This window comes from the organism of the source record quoted next, unplaced genomic scaffold (assembly GCF_019419815.1).
Source record: "Pyrus x bretschneideri cultivar Hongxiangsu unplaced genomic scaffold, Pyrus_bretschneideri_v1 Contig17, whole genome shotgun sequence".
In the NCBI taxonomy this organism is placed as follows: Eukaryota; Viridiplantae; Streptophyta; class Magnoliopsida; order Rosales; family Rosaceae; genus Pyrus; species Pyrus x bretschneideri.
Window position 1 is genome coordinate 4526922 of NW_025999468.1, and position 16886 is coordinate 4543807.

Here is a 16886-nt window from a genome sequence, read left to right on the forward strand (position 1 = left end):
CAGCCCAATCATTTACTTAATTTCTTCAGTCATTCTTTTAGAAGTTACGCTTCAAGAAAAAGAAAATACTAGTTCCACCAATATTCTTTGATAATAACCATTTGTGAAGAATATCATTGCCACAATATCAGTTATGTGATACAAAAATATAGAGTATAACTCAAATAGCAAATGACCTTATACACTTATCCACTCTTTTTTAATTTGTTATATTTTAAGCATTTGTCATACCAACTTTTCGAAATTATTAATTTGTCATCTTATCATAACTCAATTAAAATTTTCATCCAAAATAAGTTGCACATGATATGTGTTCAGGATTACTTCGGTTATTTCAACTACTCACTCTCCTTCTAATATGTTCGCCAAAAATACTTCTAAGGTTTCTCAAAAAACAGGAACGACTTGCACTTACTTCTCTGTGTTTCGCAGTGAAGATGACTCAAAATAGTCATTGGGGACGAAAAAGGATCCTCGCCGGATCCTTTTCCTAGGGATTCGGGGGATCCTGTGATCATAACCGTTTATCATACATCGTGCGGTCAAAAATCATTTTAAATTTAAAACTTTAAAATTAAATATAAATAGTACCTAACGAAAACTGACCGTACGATATATGATGAACAGTCATGATCACGGGATCCTCAGGAAAAGGATCCGGCGAGGTTCCTTTTCCATTGGGGATGATATTCTTTACGTTGAAATGTCCGCAATAACTCTAAAAAATTTATGCTTAAATACAAAAAATAAATATCTGCTTAAGTACAAAACACTTTAAGAAATTTCTCCACCAAAACATTCCTTGAATTCGAGTCCAAGCGAGTGAGGGTGGCGCTGGCTGTTTATCTTTTGTGCTCAAGAATTCTCATTAATTATACTTTCCTTTAATAATTTGTGCCCATGGTTAGGACCCATAAATCAAGTGAATAGCTGCACTCTTGTACCTCACTGAGATGGATGGAGCCTGTGGCCCATTAGTGGGCCGTTATAGCCTCAGCATTAGTGTCCTTTGAGCAAAAAATAGTCATAGATGATCAATGACCACAATTATTTTAAGAAAACTCTGAAATTTTGATTTCTGAAATTTAAAATCGATAGAAATAATTTTTGAGATTGTCCACCGTCAATCATCTTGCCCTTTTGTGAGAAATCTGTAACATATCAAGAGTATTTTTGTCAAATAAACCCACTTGAATCGTGGTTTCTTCAATTTAACAAAGACTTTTCATAGAAAAACCAAAATGATTGACTACGGATAATCTCAAAAACCACTTCTATCAATTTTAAATCTCAGGGACCAAAGTGAAAAGTTATGACAATCTCAGAGACCATTTTTGCTAAAAAACCTTATTTTTATTAGTATTAGAACCATCATCTCTCCTTATTCCCAGCCCTCCATTGGCGAGGAAGAATTAAAATTGGGACCTCTATCATCCTTTAGAAAACAAACAAAATGGATACCTTTCGTCCCATCAAAATCCTTGACAATAAGCAACGATTCTTACACAAAGCTACACTAATTATCAACCAAATTATGAATCTTTTTGGAGCAAAAACAATATCATTAGAAAAATAAACAACTTTACGTGCCCGAGAACACAATCCTGTACCCTCCGAATGATATTTCGGATTTTTCCCTTCAAATGTACCAAAAATCCAAAACTTGTTCAATCACAAGGTCATCCTGTTGAATGTTTCTCAGAAAGATCCCCCTCATAACGTTGTATTCATGTTAAACTACACCAAGCATAAATCCACATAAAAACAGGAGGATCATGCTCCGTTCACACCCACATTCCACCGTTTTTCTTTATCTTTCTATAATTGCTACGATGCTGTCCATTAACAACATCAAAGCTGGTAAACGATGTGTCGAAGAATTCGATCTACAACGACATCTCATTCAATAGAAAAATAGCATCGATTATTGAGTACGTAATAATGAGACATCTACAACGACGTCTCATTCAACAGTTGAAATGTCGACACCAAAATTCAGTGAATAATAATAGAAAAGTTTGTAGTTTATAACAAAATTCCATTACTATTGTGTTGTGTTGATGAAAGTCCGACATGGTCTTCGTATTGGAAATCTTTTGACTTATCTGCAAAATAGTTCATACGAAAATTGAATAAAATTGCACTTCCCTACAAAAATATTAAGCATTGTGGTTGAGCACACATTGGAGGTGGAGATAAGGACTTGACCTGTGAATGATCTGTGAGATTATGACTTTATTGTCTGTATCTCATTGTTTCTTTCTCGAATCCAACTGTTGGAAATTGTTTCGCGTACTGCTCAACCTCATGGCGAAGCTTTGTAATCTCAGATTGAACTTGACTGTCTGATTGGAGAACTGCCACGAAATCCTTCAACTTTGTACCTGCAACCCAGACGTGCATGAGCATGTAACTATGGTAGTGAAATATGTGACATTACAAACCCTAAAATAATTTATATCAACAAAGACGGTCTCATAGAGTAAACCTTTGGCATTGGCCTTGATCTTCAAGGCCAGCTTCACAGCTGCATCAAAATACTCAGCTACTTTCACAAAATCCTCCTCCAAAAACCCCCTAGATGTAAGAGCTGGGGTACCTGAGGAACCAGAAAACACGGCGTTCGTCAGAAAAAGTACTTGGCTAATCGCCAGTAGGTGCAAAATGATTAAATGGAGATGGATGGCCTTACCCATGCGTATGCCACCAGGGACCATAGCAGACACGTCCCCAGGAACAGTATTTTTATTTGCCGCAATATGTACTGATTCCAAAACCTTTTCAACTCTTGAGCCATCAATGCCCTGCCACAGATTCCATATTCATTAGTTTCCTCCTGCTATAAGCCTATAACCCATTCACAGCACAGAAGCATACATCAATGAATTAAACATCAAGCCCTCTAGTATACAAGAAATAAGGGAAATTCTATGATTTTCCCACTAGAGTTTTCTAAAGCATTAGAAATCCATGGATTCGTAATAACCCAACTTTCAGAACTTGACTAAAGGTTTCAAAGTTTCCCTTTTCATTCATTCGTCTATAACATAATTCACTTTTCAAATCTATTTCAGAGGCTTTAATCACGGAATAACGAGATGTTATCACACTTTTTGATTACCAGGCCTAGTTGTTCATCTAGTAACATATCTTTCAGTAATCATATGACATCATTTTTCTTAAACCCCCGGTCAAACATGCTGAAAACTTAAGTGTGAATAAATCTTCCAATCAGAGGGAGAATCAATCTCCTATTTGCAATCTTCCCGTCAGTGGAAGAATCAATCTGCTATTACCTTATCTCTTAAATTCACCAACACTAAATGGTTCTCTGTTCCACCGGAAACAAGATCATAGCCCTTCTCTAGCAAGCTCTGCATGTTCAAAGGACAAAAACTATAAGAGGAAATAGTGAGACAGATGAAACAACCAAATAAACGAAATAAAACATCGTGTGCCTTAGTCATATAAAAATTTGACTCCAAATTGCTATAATGAGAACCCATTTAAAAAAGAGAACAACTTTCAGATTTTGCATTAATATTTTAGAAAGTGACGTTCATCAAACCTCTGCAAATTTTGAGCAATTACTGAGAACTTGTTCCTGATAAGCTTTGTACTCCGGAGTTTTGACCTACAATCATAATATAGTCAGCGGTCAAGTAACAAGAAGATGCATAAATCTGATCAACATTCAACATGTAATAAAAGGAAAGAACAAAAACACCAAAGGAACCTGCTTCAGTGCAACTGCTAGCCCAGCTATGGTGTGGTTGTGCGGACCACCCTGGAGCCCAGGAAAGACAGCCTGATTGATTTTGTCTTCATAATCATACATAACCTGAAGAAGGAAACTCAAGCATTAAATAATTCATTCAATTTCCTTCATTTATATATATTCTAAAATTAATTATCCGAACTTACTTCTTGCCCTTGCTTGTTTATATGCTTGACACCCTTCCTGAAGAAGATCATAGCCCCACGGGGTCCACGAAGTGACTTGTGAGTTGTGGTTGTAACAATATCTGCATACTCAAAAGGAGATGGTATAACATCAGCAGCAACCAATCCACTGATGTGTGCCATATCAGCCAACAGAATTGCTTTCTGCTTATCACAGACCTGACAACACCACAAGAATAACATCTCACTTAATGATTGAGTACCATAAGAATTTCAGACATGCATAACACTGATTATGATAATCACAAAACTCAAGCCAAAATTTACCTTGCGGATACGTTCATAATCGTACAGGCGTGCATAAGCACTAGCACCAGCAACTATTAGCTTTGGCCTGAAAAGTGTGGCACTTTTCTCCATCTGTGGACATGTTTATTCACATAGGTCAGCCTTTAATTCAAAGATAAAAAGTTGGAAAAAAAACGTATAGAGTAAATGTAATTTTTGAAAGATAAATGGCAAATAACACATGGCGAATGCTTAGCACTATAGGCACTCAAACACCAAAACAATGCAGGAGACATGCCAACAAATTTCCCAGTTCAAGACATCTTTAGGTTAACAAAGTTCTGTATTTCCCAGGACTAGTCAAGGATAGTAGGATACACACTCTAATTTCAAATAATGTCCACTATTATCCATTTGATGATAACTAAACTGTGGCCCTGTGGGCAATTTCTTCACATGGTTATCTTTCAATTTTCATGTTATAATAACTAGAATGATTCACTTAAAACATTTTTTTTGCAGTTTTGCTACTAATATCTGAAGGAAACAAGTAAGACGGACCAGAAGCCCATTACACCCCATTTCATCCTATTTCTGAGGCTGGACCAAAAAAATCATGTTTTGATAATAATATTTGCAGGACACATGTAAGACGAACTCTTAAGTATGCTTAAAAGTATGAGAATTTAGAACAATGAAGATGGGGATGAGCAAGGCACCTGATCATAATCAATGTAGCCAGTGCTCTCATTCAATCTGTATGGCATTGTCTCAAAAAATATTGACACAGCAGATATCTTTTTGGTGTCAGTCTGCACAATGGTGAAATGTTTGTGTCAATTAGTATATAGACAGGCAGCATTACATTTATGTATTTACAAACAAAAATGATATGCGACATCCAGACATCAGAAGCATGTAAAATCACCAGAACAAAATTTAGCTTTACTTGTTCTGTGTAGTTTTGAATATCCAGATTGCTTGGAATACCAAACACAATTTCATTCTCAAAATAATTAATATTTCATAAATATACTTAGAAAGGGATTCCAGTTTTTGTACTCATTGGATATTCAGAGAAATTGTTCTGTAAAGACAGTACTACGTTTAATTTATTCTTTCCAGGAAAAATGAAGGGGAATATAAACAAAACAACCCAGACGCTCTAGACTAACTAAGAGCTACAAAGGCTGTCACTGTTAACCACAAAAAGCACAAAATTATAGCCAAGTATAATCTGGAAAAACAATCAACAGAGACGTCAGCACCTGATAACCATGAGAAAGATGGCCACCATGAGGTAAATCAAGTGCCATGATTCTTTCATGAGGTTTCAACAATGCAGTGTAAGCTTGGAAGTTTGCAGGGGATCCAGATAGTGGCTGCACATTCACTGAAAAAATAAAGTAAAGTGTCTTTAGAATAAGCAATTTTTCTTCCATGGTACGTATTACTTAAATCAACAGTCAGATCTTCCATATAGGGATCTAATGGATCTTTGCAACGGTTAGATCTTGCATAAAACTCGTAGGTACGTACCATTGTGGCAGGACCCCCAAAATACATATAAGATATATTTTACTAAATACATCAATAGTCCAATAATAGAATGAACATGAGTTACAAAAGCAAGAGGTAAAGCCCAGAATAAAACTTTATTATAACACAGCTATTATGTGAGCCATGCATTTATAAATCAATGGTTGACATGTTTAAGCAACATAACAGATTTTAATTCCCTTAGTCCCATTTTCAACAATCTAATTAAGTAAAACAATGCTATTCTAATGCCGTCTCATCCCAAAGCCAAATTTTATAAAGTACTACATTCCAAGTTCAAAATCCTGAAGAAATAAGTTACCGAAATAGCTTTTACTGGAATCCCTACTAAGCATATTCACTAGACCATGCCATTGCAATTCACAAAAGAAGAACCATTATACTTCAACACTGGAACATATTGTGCCTTTTTTTTTTTTTTTTTTTCCTTCCTGTGGGAAGAGGAGATGGGACTCAATAATGTGTGGAAAACTATACTCTTTGGCCGATAAATTCTATTCTTTACGCACAAAACACCAGGAATAAAAATCAATTAAACAGTACTAAAACTGTATCAGATAAATCCTGATAGCCTACCAAATAAATCATAACTACAACGGTATATAACCATAAGATGCAATCTTGATATTCTTCCGGGAAAAGGTCAGAAAAGGGAGGGGGGAACAAAGTGATTAGCCAATGATAGAAACACAAACCACACTGAAGAGGTCAATAGATAAAAGTTTAGGATCAGCAAAGAATATAACAACCAAACACAAATCAAAATTTACCACTCATCTTGCATGCCCTAGCATTAAGAAACAGATAGCAAGACAAGCCCGAACAGTTTTATTTGTTGACAGAGTATTGCATACAATGAAAATCACTCACTGGATAGAATCAGATCAAAGTGTGCCCAATTATTTTTCTTTAAAGCAAATACTCAACGGTAAAGCCCTCCCTACCAAATAATTTGAAAGTCTGAACTCATTGGGCGCAAGACATCATTCATAACTTGTACAATGTAAATGTAGACAAATGCAAAATGTGAAAATTTATGTTGAACTGATGGAAGAAAAGTGTTGGCAATGCCACATGTATAACCCTATATCTAGTTCTATTACCTCCCCATTTTGCAGGATCTAACTGGAAGGCTTCTAATGCTCGTTTCTGACACAGGGACTCAGCCATGTCGATGTATCTACAATTATAAATATAAATAAATATCAGTCAAGTGTAATTAATTAAAACAAAAGTACAAGAAGAATGTCAAACGAGGTTAATCACGCCATATCTACTTTCTCCTTTCAGTGATAGATACCACTTTCCCCGAAAAAAATAAACAGTTTAGGAAAGATAAAACTGACGAATAGATACATTTTCGCATAATAGTTACATACAGGAAAGCACAAACACTCATAAGATATTCACTGGGGATCCTACTTACTCATTTCCTCCATAGTATCTAGCACCAGGATACCCTTCACTGTACTTGTTGGTCATGACAGACCCAACAGCTTGCATCACGGAAAGTGACGTGAAATTTTCTGAGGGTATAAGCTCTAGCCCCTATCATAAACTAAAAATTAATAAGAAATTCTAGAAGAAAATATAAACAGAAAGCAAAGAAATATGAACATATCCTGATCATCAACAAAACTTTAATGCTCAACATTGCATTGAGAGTAATGATTTCTTGCCAGGCTTAACCGGGATTCACCCACTCCGGTGACGTGGAGCATGTGTGGCCATTGGGCTTCACACATGAGACAACCTGCTTTGATACCATGAAGAACTTGGGTTCCACCATAAAACCAATTGGCAATATGGGGAATAGTCCAACTGCTTATAAGCACATATAAGATCTCATCTCATCAATGTGGATTCATTCTCAACAGATTAAAGGCGTATCAGTATATCACATTCATCGTCTTGCAAGAGAACATTTTCCATTCTATTGATGTATATGACAAGTACAATTACATTCCAAACTTAAATACAAAATCAAATCAAATATACCTTCCATTGCCGAGCCTTTTCGAGCTCGATAATATCGGCAATCTCGGGATCGACAACCTCAAGCGGTTCATTCAGCTGCTTAATCCACTGAATCCAAACAATTCCACACCATCAACACAACCAAACCCAACACAAATCCAGATCCTAATAAACCAATCAATCACAAAATCGTGAAGAGAACAAGGACATACAGTGGCGCGAGCTTTCTCTTTATCTTGAGCAGCTTGGCTGGCCAGAGAGGACTGAAATCAAAACGACGACGGAGTTCAAAACTATGGCGGGTGGAAATTGGAACTATACGATTTTGGATTCACTGATTGGAGAAGTTTACGTACCATGTGGTATATGGAGCCGCCATGGGCGAAAGGTTGAAAGGGAAGCTTGTTGTTGATGGAGCTGGAGAGCCTGCGAAGCGCCATTGAAACGGGAGGGAGTTTCTTCTCTGTCGCTCTGTGTTTTTTGTTGGTTTAGAGTGCGGTAGGTGTTGGTGGGGTCGGGGTTAAGGTTGGGGTTGGTGGCGAAGACAACTGTCAGAATGTGGGTCCCGCGGAGGGAAAGAGGGATGTGTGTCAGTGTCACTTGTGTTGGACTCTGATTTTAGGTAATAAATTATACATCATAGGCAAGGAATTCCATGCCACATCATGGATCCGACTCACATGCGCAAACGGATCAACTTTGCACCAAAGTTAGGTTGTGTTGGATGGAGGGTGTTACATTTACTATCTATTTGTAATTTTTTTTAGGACACAGTATAAATAGGAGACAAACAACAAGAAAATGGAAAAGTGAAGGTCGAGAGTGCTTATAGTGCATGCTATCAAGGAAACCCCAAATTTGGATGAACCTCTTCACTTGGTTCAATGTGGTTGTTGATGTGTGGATGTTCCATATGTGACTTACTAATTAGATCTCAAGTGAGGGGGCATGTTGAAATATTCCACATCGAACGTATATCTAAAAAAAGAAGAATTTAAATATTATAACCTCACTCTAACTAATACGGATGTCTTTTGTGATAAAACCTCATACCTAACAAATCGTGCAGATGGTAGTTACCAAGTTAGAGACAACATCAATGTTGTTGAAAGCAAACCTTCGGCCCATCTCTCTAATAATTATACAACATGATTGTGTGAGGAGTTCGAAGGTGCTATTTACTTCAGCTAGAAAAAACACGTCGAAATTGATACAAACTTGGTTCGTATGGCGAGCGATATGACATGCTGTAGGAGCCTAGCAGCACTTTTTCTCTACTTTATTAGAGAGAAGAAATCCTGAGTTCAAATTTCATGAACAACAAAATGTTAGAACGGAACAAAATCTCATATTTCATATCATTTATTCTGGGATTCATGTAACACTATGACGTGGTACAACTGTTGTATCTAAGAGTTTATGCTATGAGTTTATAATGTGTGTTTGTATCTGTGTGAGAGAGAGAGAACTGCAGATACATAAGAGGATATGTTCATAGCTTTAAAGGGAGTCTCCTGGTTAGCTACGTACGCACATTCCTCACATCCTGATTAAGACTCGGTTTATACAGACTTTTACACTACAACAACTCGATTTATACAAACTTTCACGCTGAAAAACAAAAACGAAATACATCTCTTTCCTTCTGGATTCTTCTTAATCTTCCCTCTTCTTCAGGGGCTGTAGTGTCACCGGGAAGGAGAATCCAGACGGGGTTTGGTAAACTGCGATTACAACTTCAACACCCCGCGCCCCCAAAGGTCAAAACCATCGCAAACTACATGTCAAGCACTGATAACCGAAAGCAGATGATGCGCATGTCAGAAGTCAGCGCTTCTTACTTTTACTCTTGCTGATCCTCGACTTGCTACTTTCAGTAGGAGGTTTCCAGATGATATCCTCAAGATTGCTACAGAAGTTCTTGTAAAACTGTATAACAGAAGCACATCTTTTCAATTCAGAAGGGTTTAGGGTTTCTGAATGTCTACCATGTTATCGATGCAAACAGACGCAACCAACATGCATGCACACGCAGGTGATACAAGCTACCATGTTATCGATACCAAACAAAAATAGTTAGAAGCAAACTGAAAACTAACCTTGAGGAATTCACTAGCATCTCCGGAGGCTTTCTGAATGTCTACCATGTAATAGGTCGGAGCAACTTCAAAAATCTGCAGGCAATAAAAAATATTAAAAATAATCAGTCTACTAAACTGGTAGGGTTGGCTTCAGTTCAGTGTCGGAGGAGTAAAAGCTTACTTCAAGAATAATGGAGAAATGAGAAGTCTTATTTGCTGAAAGACCCTCCACTCTCATCTGGAAAAAAAGAAATATACGCATGTTTAGGAGTGAGTTTTCAAGTACTTCTATCCAGGATCGTCGTCCCAGAATTATGAACAGACATGCTCGTGCACAAACACACACGTTTAACAAACAAAATAGAAGTAAAGGGACTTGTATATGTTGGAACTGTGTTTTATGTGGGACTTGGAGTCCCTCCATATTTCGCTGAGAACCACACAATCAATTCGCCAAGAATCCAAGTTCGAGTGCAAGAACTTGGATTAGATAGTTGTATCCTGCAAGATAGACATCCATTTGAACTACTGCACTGGTGTAGGGGCGTATTTCTGTCTTAGGAGATTGCTACTGCAAGCCTCTATCTTCCTAACCAAGTCAGTGTTTTGTGATTCATTAATTCAGTTTTGTAATTGTTTATATTGTGAGATATATAGATATATATATATATATATATATATATATTGTTTCCTTTTGAAATTACTATTCTAAATAAACTGTGCAATTGTTGTATAATATATATACTTAACATTTGATTGTTTCTAACAGTATATATATCACGATATTGGTAAACAAATAAAGGGGAAGAAGTGAAATGAAGCACCAAAAATATAGATCAGTATAGATCTGGGCTGATTTACCTTATAGTTGCGAATGTGTGTCTTGAATCCCATTGATTGGGCAACAACTTCCATACTGGATAATACAACCTTTGCTGGCTTTTGTGAAACAAAGCGCGTCTGATATTTCATAGAATCCTACAATTGGGGAAGCAATTCACATGTCAGATAAGTAGGCAACTGGCATAAAGTAACTATCTTGTGAAAACTTGTATCCATAAGCAAAGGTCATGATGGTTAAATACTGAATCTCAATTGACAGTTGCTTTGTGCAGATTTTGACAGGTTGAAGGAACAAGATAGAACGGTATAAGATTAGCAGCTTTAAGGGTGAGAGGGTACCTTTCATATGAAACACACAGAACTTTACACCAAATTGTAAAACTGGAAGTATGGTTTACTGAGTAGCTAAAGGATAAAGATAAAAGGAAATTAACCAATAAGCTAGTGTCTTACCTTTCCACGGTCAAACATTGTTGCGAGGTTTAAGCCTTGAGATAAAATTATTAAGTCAAATGCATTAAGAACTAAAGGACCCATGTCTTCATTTCCGTGGTGCTCGATAGCCCTTTGTTCCTGCTATAAACCATATATAACAAGAGAGTTACTTGTGTTGTCAATCTCAACAAAACAAAATGTAGCTTCGCTAAGTCTTGACAACCTCAGAGTCGGCATCATCAAAAACAGCATTCACATCATCCAGATTTACATCTTCATATTCAAGTAATCGGGCAGGAACATAATTCTTCTGAAACCACTCATCATTTCTGATCTGTTCAATTTTAATACGCTGCATTTACACAATCACACACACAAATGTTTCAGAAAAACAAAAACCAAAATAACTCAGTGAAATAGATATTCAAGATACGTAAATCCCAGAACACTTGTTACATAATTACATAGAGTTCATTCAACTTTATTCAAATACAGTACTTGATGTTTGTCCACACTTTTGAATTAAATCACTCAGGGGGAATGAATAATGTGATGCAGTAGGAAATAAACTTTCAAAAATAGCAAAAAACATAACCAAGAACGCAAATGTATGTCATGAGCGGGTCCTGAACACTATCGACGTTAAAAGGAAAAAAAAGAGAGGCCATATGGGTTGAAGAATAATTAGGGGATATATCCTACTGTAAGACCAACTCCAATGATGGGCTAAAAGCCAAATTACCCCCCAAAATTTCCCCCCAAACCCACTCCAACCCAAGGGGAAATTTTGGACTAAATGCTAAATGCTAAACCAATGCCAAATTCCCCCCAAAATTTAGCCCAGAAATCGGAGAGGACTCCACCCAATATTTATCAGAATTTAAATTATTTTAGATTAAAATGTTTATAAAATTAATTTACAATGGTCTACATATTTATTTATTTTTTTAAATTTAATTTAACAAAAAAATTAGCTTAAGTTCATTCTTTAATAATCCCGGGCTAAAATTTTAGGCTAGAACGGTTGGAGCAGAAAAAGCTGTTTCTGGGCTAAAAGCTAAATTTTCCGGGCTAAAAAATTTGGTTTTTAGCCCAACCATTGGAGATGGTCTAAATGACACAAGCCAGCGCTTATAATTCTCAATAAAGAAAAAAATATTTATTGTTTATAACAACTAGACTTCTACTTTTAATATGAACTGTTCCAACTTAGAATTTTTAACTGCTCTCCAAAAAAAAAAAAAAAAAAAAAAAAATTCCATGGTGGACTTTTTTTCTTGTTAATTTATAAAAAAACAAAAAAAACTTAAAAGTACTGACTTTATTTCAGTCATATTCCAGCTAATCTATAGTTAGATTTCTCTTGCATTACATGTGCAAATATGACACGCTTAAAAGCACTGACTTTATTTCAATCATATTCCAGTGAGGAGCGTTTTTCTTCGGACCAATTTATGATACCCTTAACAGTCACACCCGTAACTGGGATTGGTGACTGAAAGAATTGTCATGGCCCAATCCAAGGTTGGTGACAGCCAGAGGAAAATGTTTAGAAAGCACATAAAACATTAGTTCTTTAGAAATCTTTAACACCCAAGTTCTGAAAAACTAAGCTGACATGCATTGGAAATAAATAATTTAATGGTGAAAGAAATCTGAGGACATACGAACGTTGGTGCTCGAGGAAAACTATAAAACTTGAACTGTGGAATATCACATGAAACTTTACCAACACAACACCAATTTTTCTTTAATTACTAAGGGTTAAAAAAATTTAAAATGAACATAAAGCAAAGGTGATTTGTATCCGAAATTTCAAACATGACGGTCTCCCCAGTATATATCCCTTGGCATGACGAAAACACCAAATAAGGGAAGGAAAACAATAATACAGAGATAAAAAAAGGTGACGAACTCAAGGAAAGTCAAAATTCTCAGCAAAGGCTTAATGTTGGGTCAAACACTAAACAGACTCATTCCGGTTTCCGATTAAATGAAGCATATGACTTGGTACTTCTAATTAAATACTTCTCTTCTAACACTTGTTTTATTACACACCTCACCCTTATCTTGGTTAGTTACATGTGCTATTTCATTCCAAGATTTTAAGATGTCCACTGTAAAGTAATATGATAAAAAACTGACACGAACACTTTGTGATGTTGTTTTTGATAGATATGAAAATAGTAATGAAGCCAGAAAATGTGCACTTTACGCATACAAAAACTGAGCAACATCTTATAGCTTAGCCAATACTTACATTTTCAGGTTTTGTTTCTAAAATTCTGTGGATCAAGGATTTTGCTCCCACTGGAAACCAAACCGGGCATGTGAAGTCTGCTTTCTCAATCTGCAGAAATTAAACGATAGTGACTAGTATTAACATCCTACTTCGACATCCTTGTGGAAAACTAGTCAACAGACGAGGCAAAGTATTGAGTTGCAACAGAAACTAGATGATTAAAGAATCAAACCTAGCATCCACTAGAAACTGCACCCAAAAATAATGTCAAAGGGGTATCTAGCATGTGAAAGAACAGAGACAGAATTTCTACTTTCCTTTGCAACGAAATACACTTAATCACCCCTTCAATGTTATCATATTGCGGTAGCAACTGAGCTACCCATTAACCAAACATAATATTTTTCAGAGTGTGCACTTATTGATGCAAAATATCAATCAAGAAACTTAATGCTCAAAGGCACAATAAGCAGAAATGAATACACATGAAAGAAGTTCATGCCTTACTATATAGTGTGGTTAGGTCAAGCTCATCAAACGGAAGATAACCTGCCAACAGAACATAAAGGATGACCCCACAGGACCAAACATCTGCCACGGCACCATCATAACCCTTGTGACTGAGTACCTAGAGCGCAAAATAAAATATAAGAAGAAAGAATCAGCATATTACACGACAATGATTGAAACTAAAAGAATCAGCAGTTGAGATATAGTCAACATTTAACGCTGAAGCTAGATAAAATTGTCGTTACCTCAGGTGCTACATAGTTAGGGGTGCCACAGGTTGTCCGAAGGAGGCTGACTCCCTATGTGCAGACACCAAAAAAATGAGTCCCATCCCGTCAAAATTAAGTCTAACAACCAATATAATGTCAACAATACCGATGAATATCAAATCTCTCAACTGTTAAAATGTCAAACAATGAGACATCACAAACATGAGTCCTAACAAATATCAAATCTCATAACCATTATAATGTCAACAATCCCGACAAATATCAAATCTCTCAACCGTTAAAATGTCAGACAACGAGACATCACAAAATGAGTCCCGATATATAATAAATCTCACAACCATTATAATATCAACAATCCCGACAAATATCAAATCTCTCAACCATTAAAGTGTCAAACAATGGACAAGAATGATTCGGATAAGAATCTTACTTGTTCAGGCAATGCACTCAGACCAAAATCAGAAATTTTTAAATTTCCAAGAGAATCAAGCAACAGATTCTCCGGCTGCAAAGAACAACGATAAGAATCTCATGCAAAAGAAAACTGATAAGAATCTCATGATAAGAATCACAATAGCTAGCTAAATGCTATAAAGGGAAGACCTTTAAGTCTCTATGATATACTCCCTTGCTGTGGCAATAATCCACCCCATCAATAAGCTGTTGGAAGTACCTCCTGGCTTCGCCTTCACTTAGTCGCCCATGACGAACCTAAAAACAAGCGACTTCAACGTTACCATCACCATTTTCTGAAAGAACTAATGGTCCACAATTCGAAATTGAGTTGTGGTATTTGAAAAGTTAGGAGTACTCACGATTTTATCAAACAATTCACCACCAGTAATGAACTCCAAGATTATATAAATCTTAGTACGGCTCGCTAGAACCTACGGAAAACAACATTCATCCTCAGTGACCGACTGCACAATCACAAATCAAACAATTTACAGAAACAGAAAGTTTTTGCAGCTAAAAATAAAGATATGACATGCCTCGTGCAGACGAACAACGTAGGGATGCCTGACAAGCTTCATGATAGATATTTCCCTCTTGATCTGCACCACACATATCAAATTTCTTTTAAGAAAAAAACCTCAATTTGGAAACTGGGTCACTCTGTAACCCTAGATACTACATAGATGGGGCAGTAAAAATAGAAACCAAGCTAAATCAGAAAGTGGGTAAATTACCATAAACCAAAACAAAAAGTGGGTAAATTAGAAAACTTTTTGAATTCAAAATTAAAATATGTAAAACAGGTAAATTGGGTAAGTTTCTGGGAAATTGGAGGATACCTGGTCGACCATCTTGTGTTTAATGATAGTAGTGCGATCCAGCACTTTCATGGCGACACTCTCACCCGTCTCAGTGTTCTGAGCAAACTTCACCTTGGCGAAGGTCCCTTCGCCGATCGTCCTCCCAACCTCATACTTTCCCACTTTCCTCACCACCATCTCTCTGTCTCCTCTCTCTCTCTCAGGCCAAAATCTCAGCTTGAGAACATTAATTGCTCTCTCTCTCTCTCTCTCTCTCTGATAAAATAATGAGAAAAGAAAAGAAAAAGAAAAGTAGCAGCTGACAGCTTCAAATTTCAACAAAGGAAGCAATCAAAAGCTGACAACTTTGTGCCGAATATTTAAATGGGTATGAATTTCTGATTAGACAGCAGGAAATAGCAGCCCAAAGTGCGTTTAAATCCCGATGAAAACGATGAGGGTAATCGAAGTCATGAAAGACAATAGGCGGTGAGTCTTCGGTGCTGACGATCACTGTCTCTCTCAGTCTCTCTCTCGCTGACACCTTTATCCTGCTCATGACATCGACCATTATTCCCCGGCCTGGATTTCGGGCTTTAATTATTCCAAAGATTTGGAATGTTTCAGGAAAGAACTAAATTTGTAAACCGATGTGTTTTAATAAAAATAATAATAATCTCGTTAATTGATATTTCATTTAATTAATAATTCAATCACTTACTATCATTCTATTTAATTTGTAAATTTAATTTAAAAAATTTAATCTCTTTAATTACTTTTTATAAAAATAATAAAATTGTTCATGTAAAGGGAAATTGGGCTTTACTAAACTAACTAAAATTAATCATGCTCTCAAAATACAAACTTTATTGGTTTTTTGTTACGAAAATATCCTTAACTTTATGTCAATAATTTATCATAATTATGTCGAGAATGAATTAGTATTCGTTAAAAACGCGAGTAGACAATGCATTTTTAGAGCATGACTATTTTTGGTTGGTGGTTTGTAAAAGGGCTACTACACCCAAATACCATAAGAGTGATGTTATACATATCCACTAGGTTGCATGGACATAGACACAAATACGGATACATCAACATGTTAAAGTTTAAAAATGAGACACGAACATACCTAAAATACGGGGATTAAAATATAATAAGTATTACATATATTAAAACAATACTTGAAATTCATAATATTACAAAGTACTCGTATTCATCAAATTCATTCACTATATATAATAATTAAAAACACAAGCATAATAATTAAAACAACATATTATTTGAGTCCCAATGATCTTCAAGTTTTAGGTTTTAGGTTTTAGTGGTTTTAAAAGCTTTGATATTTACAAAAATGCCCCATTTTTTTATATTTACAAAAATACCTCTGTCTTGTCTTGACTGTGTCCTAGAAATGTCTTAACTGTGTCCAAACAGTTGACTGTGTCCAACCTGTGTCCGAGGTGTGCCAGAGTGTCGAACACTCAGACAATTTGGGGTTTGTAATGAAGAATTGTGGAGAAAAAAACATATGGGATTGTTGATCATGAGTCAATATTAG

At 36.1% G+C, this 16886-nt stretch overlaps 2 protein-coding genes across 3 annotated transcripts; both read right to left on the bottom strand.

Annotated features, from left to right (window-relative positions):
• Nucleotides 1–1874: 1874 nt before the first annotated feature.
• Nucleotides 1875–8245, bottom strand: LOC103956183 (serine hydroxymethyltransferase, mitochondrial-like). Its single transcript, XM_048581526.1, has 16 exons — nt 8085–8245; nt 7941–7991; nt 7750–7836; nt 7178–7299; nt 6855–6931; nt 5460–5584; nt 4911–5003; nt 4231–4323; nt 3925–4122; nt 3737–3841; nt 3569–3634; nt 3297–3374; nt 2693–2804; nt 2489–2599; nt 2209–2384; nt 1875–2105 (listed from the first exon to the last, which is right to left on the bottom strand). The coding sequence occupies exons 1-15, from the start codon at nt 8166–8168 to the stop codon at nt 2236–2238; spliced, it is 1551 nt and encodes a 516-aa protein (XP_048437483.1). The 5' UTR covers nt 8169–8245; the 3' UTR covers nt 1875–2105; nt 2209–2235.
• An 809-nt stretch (nt 8246–9054) lies between these two features.
• Nucleotides 9055–15895, bottom strand: LOC125475991 (CBL-interacting serine/threonine-protein kinase 8-like). 2 transcript variants are annotated; one of them, XM_048581528.1, is made up of 14 exons: nt 15365–15895; nt 15062–15124; nt 14885–14956; nt 14673–14780; nt 14500–14574; nt 14085–14138; nt 13832–13957; nt 13348–13437; nt 11311–11439; nt 11106–11225; nt 10671–10787; nt 9991–10047; nt 9828–9902; nt 9055–9657 (listed from the first exon to the last, which is right to left on the bottom strand). In XM_048581528.1, the coding sequence occupies exons 1-14, from the start codon at nt 15521–15523 to the stop codon at nt 9556–9558; spliced, it is 1347 nt and encodes a 448-aa protein (XP_048437485.1). In that variant the 5' UTR covers nt 15524–15895; the 3' UTR covers nt 9055–9555. The 2 variants fall into 2 exon arrangements, with proteins under 2 accessions (XP_048437485.1, XP_048437484.1); XM_048581527.1 differs by having other exon boundaries at nt 11106–11228; nt 15365–15893.
• Nucleotides 15896–16886: the final 991 nt, after the last annotated feature.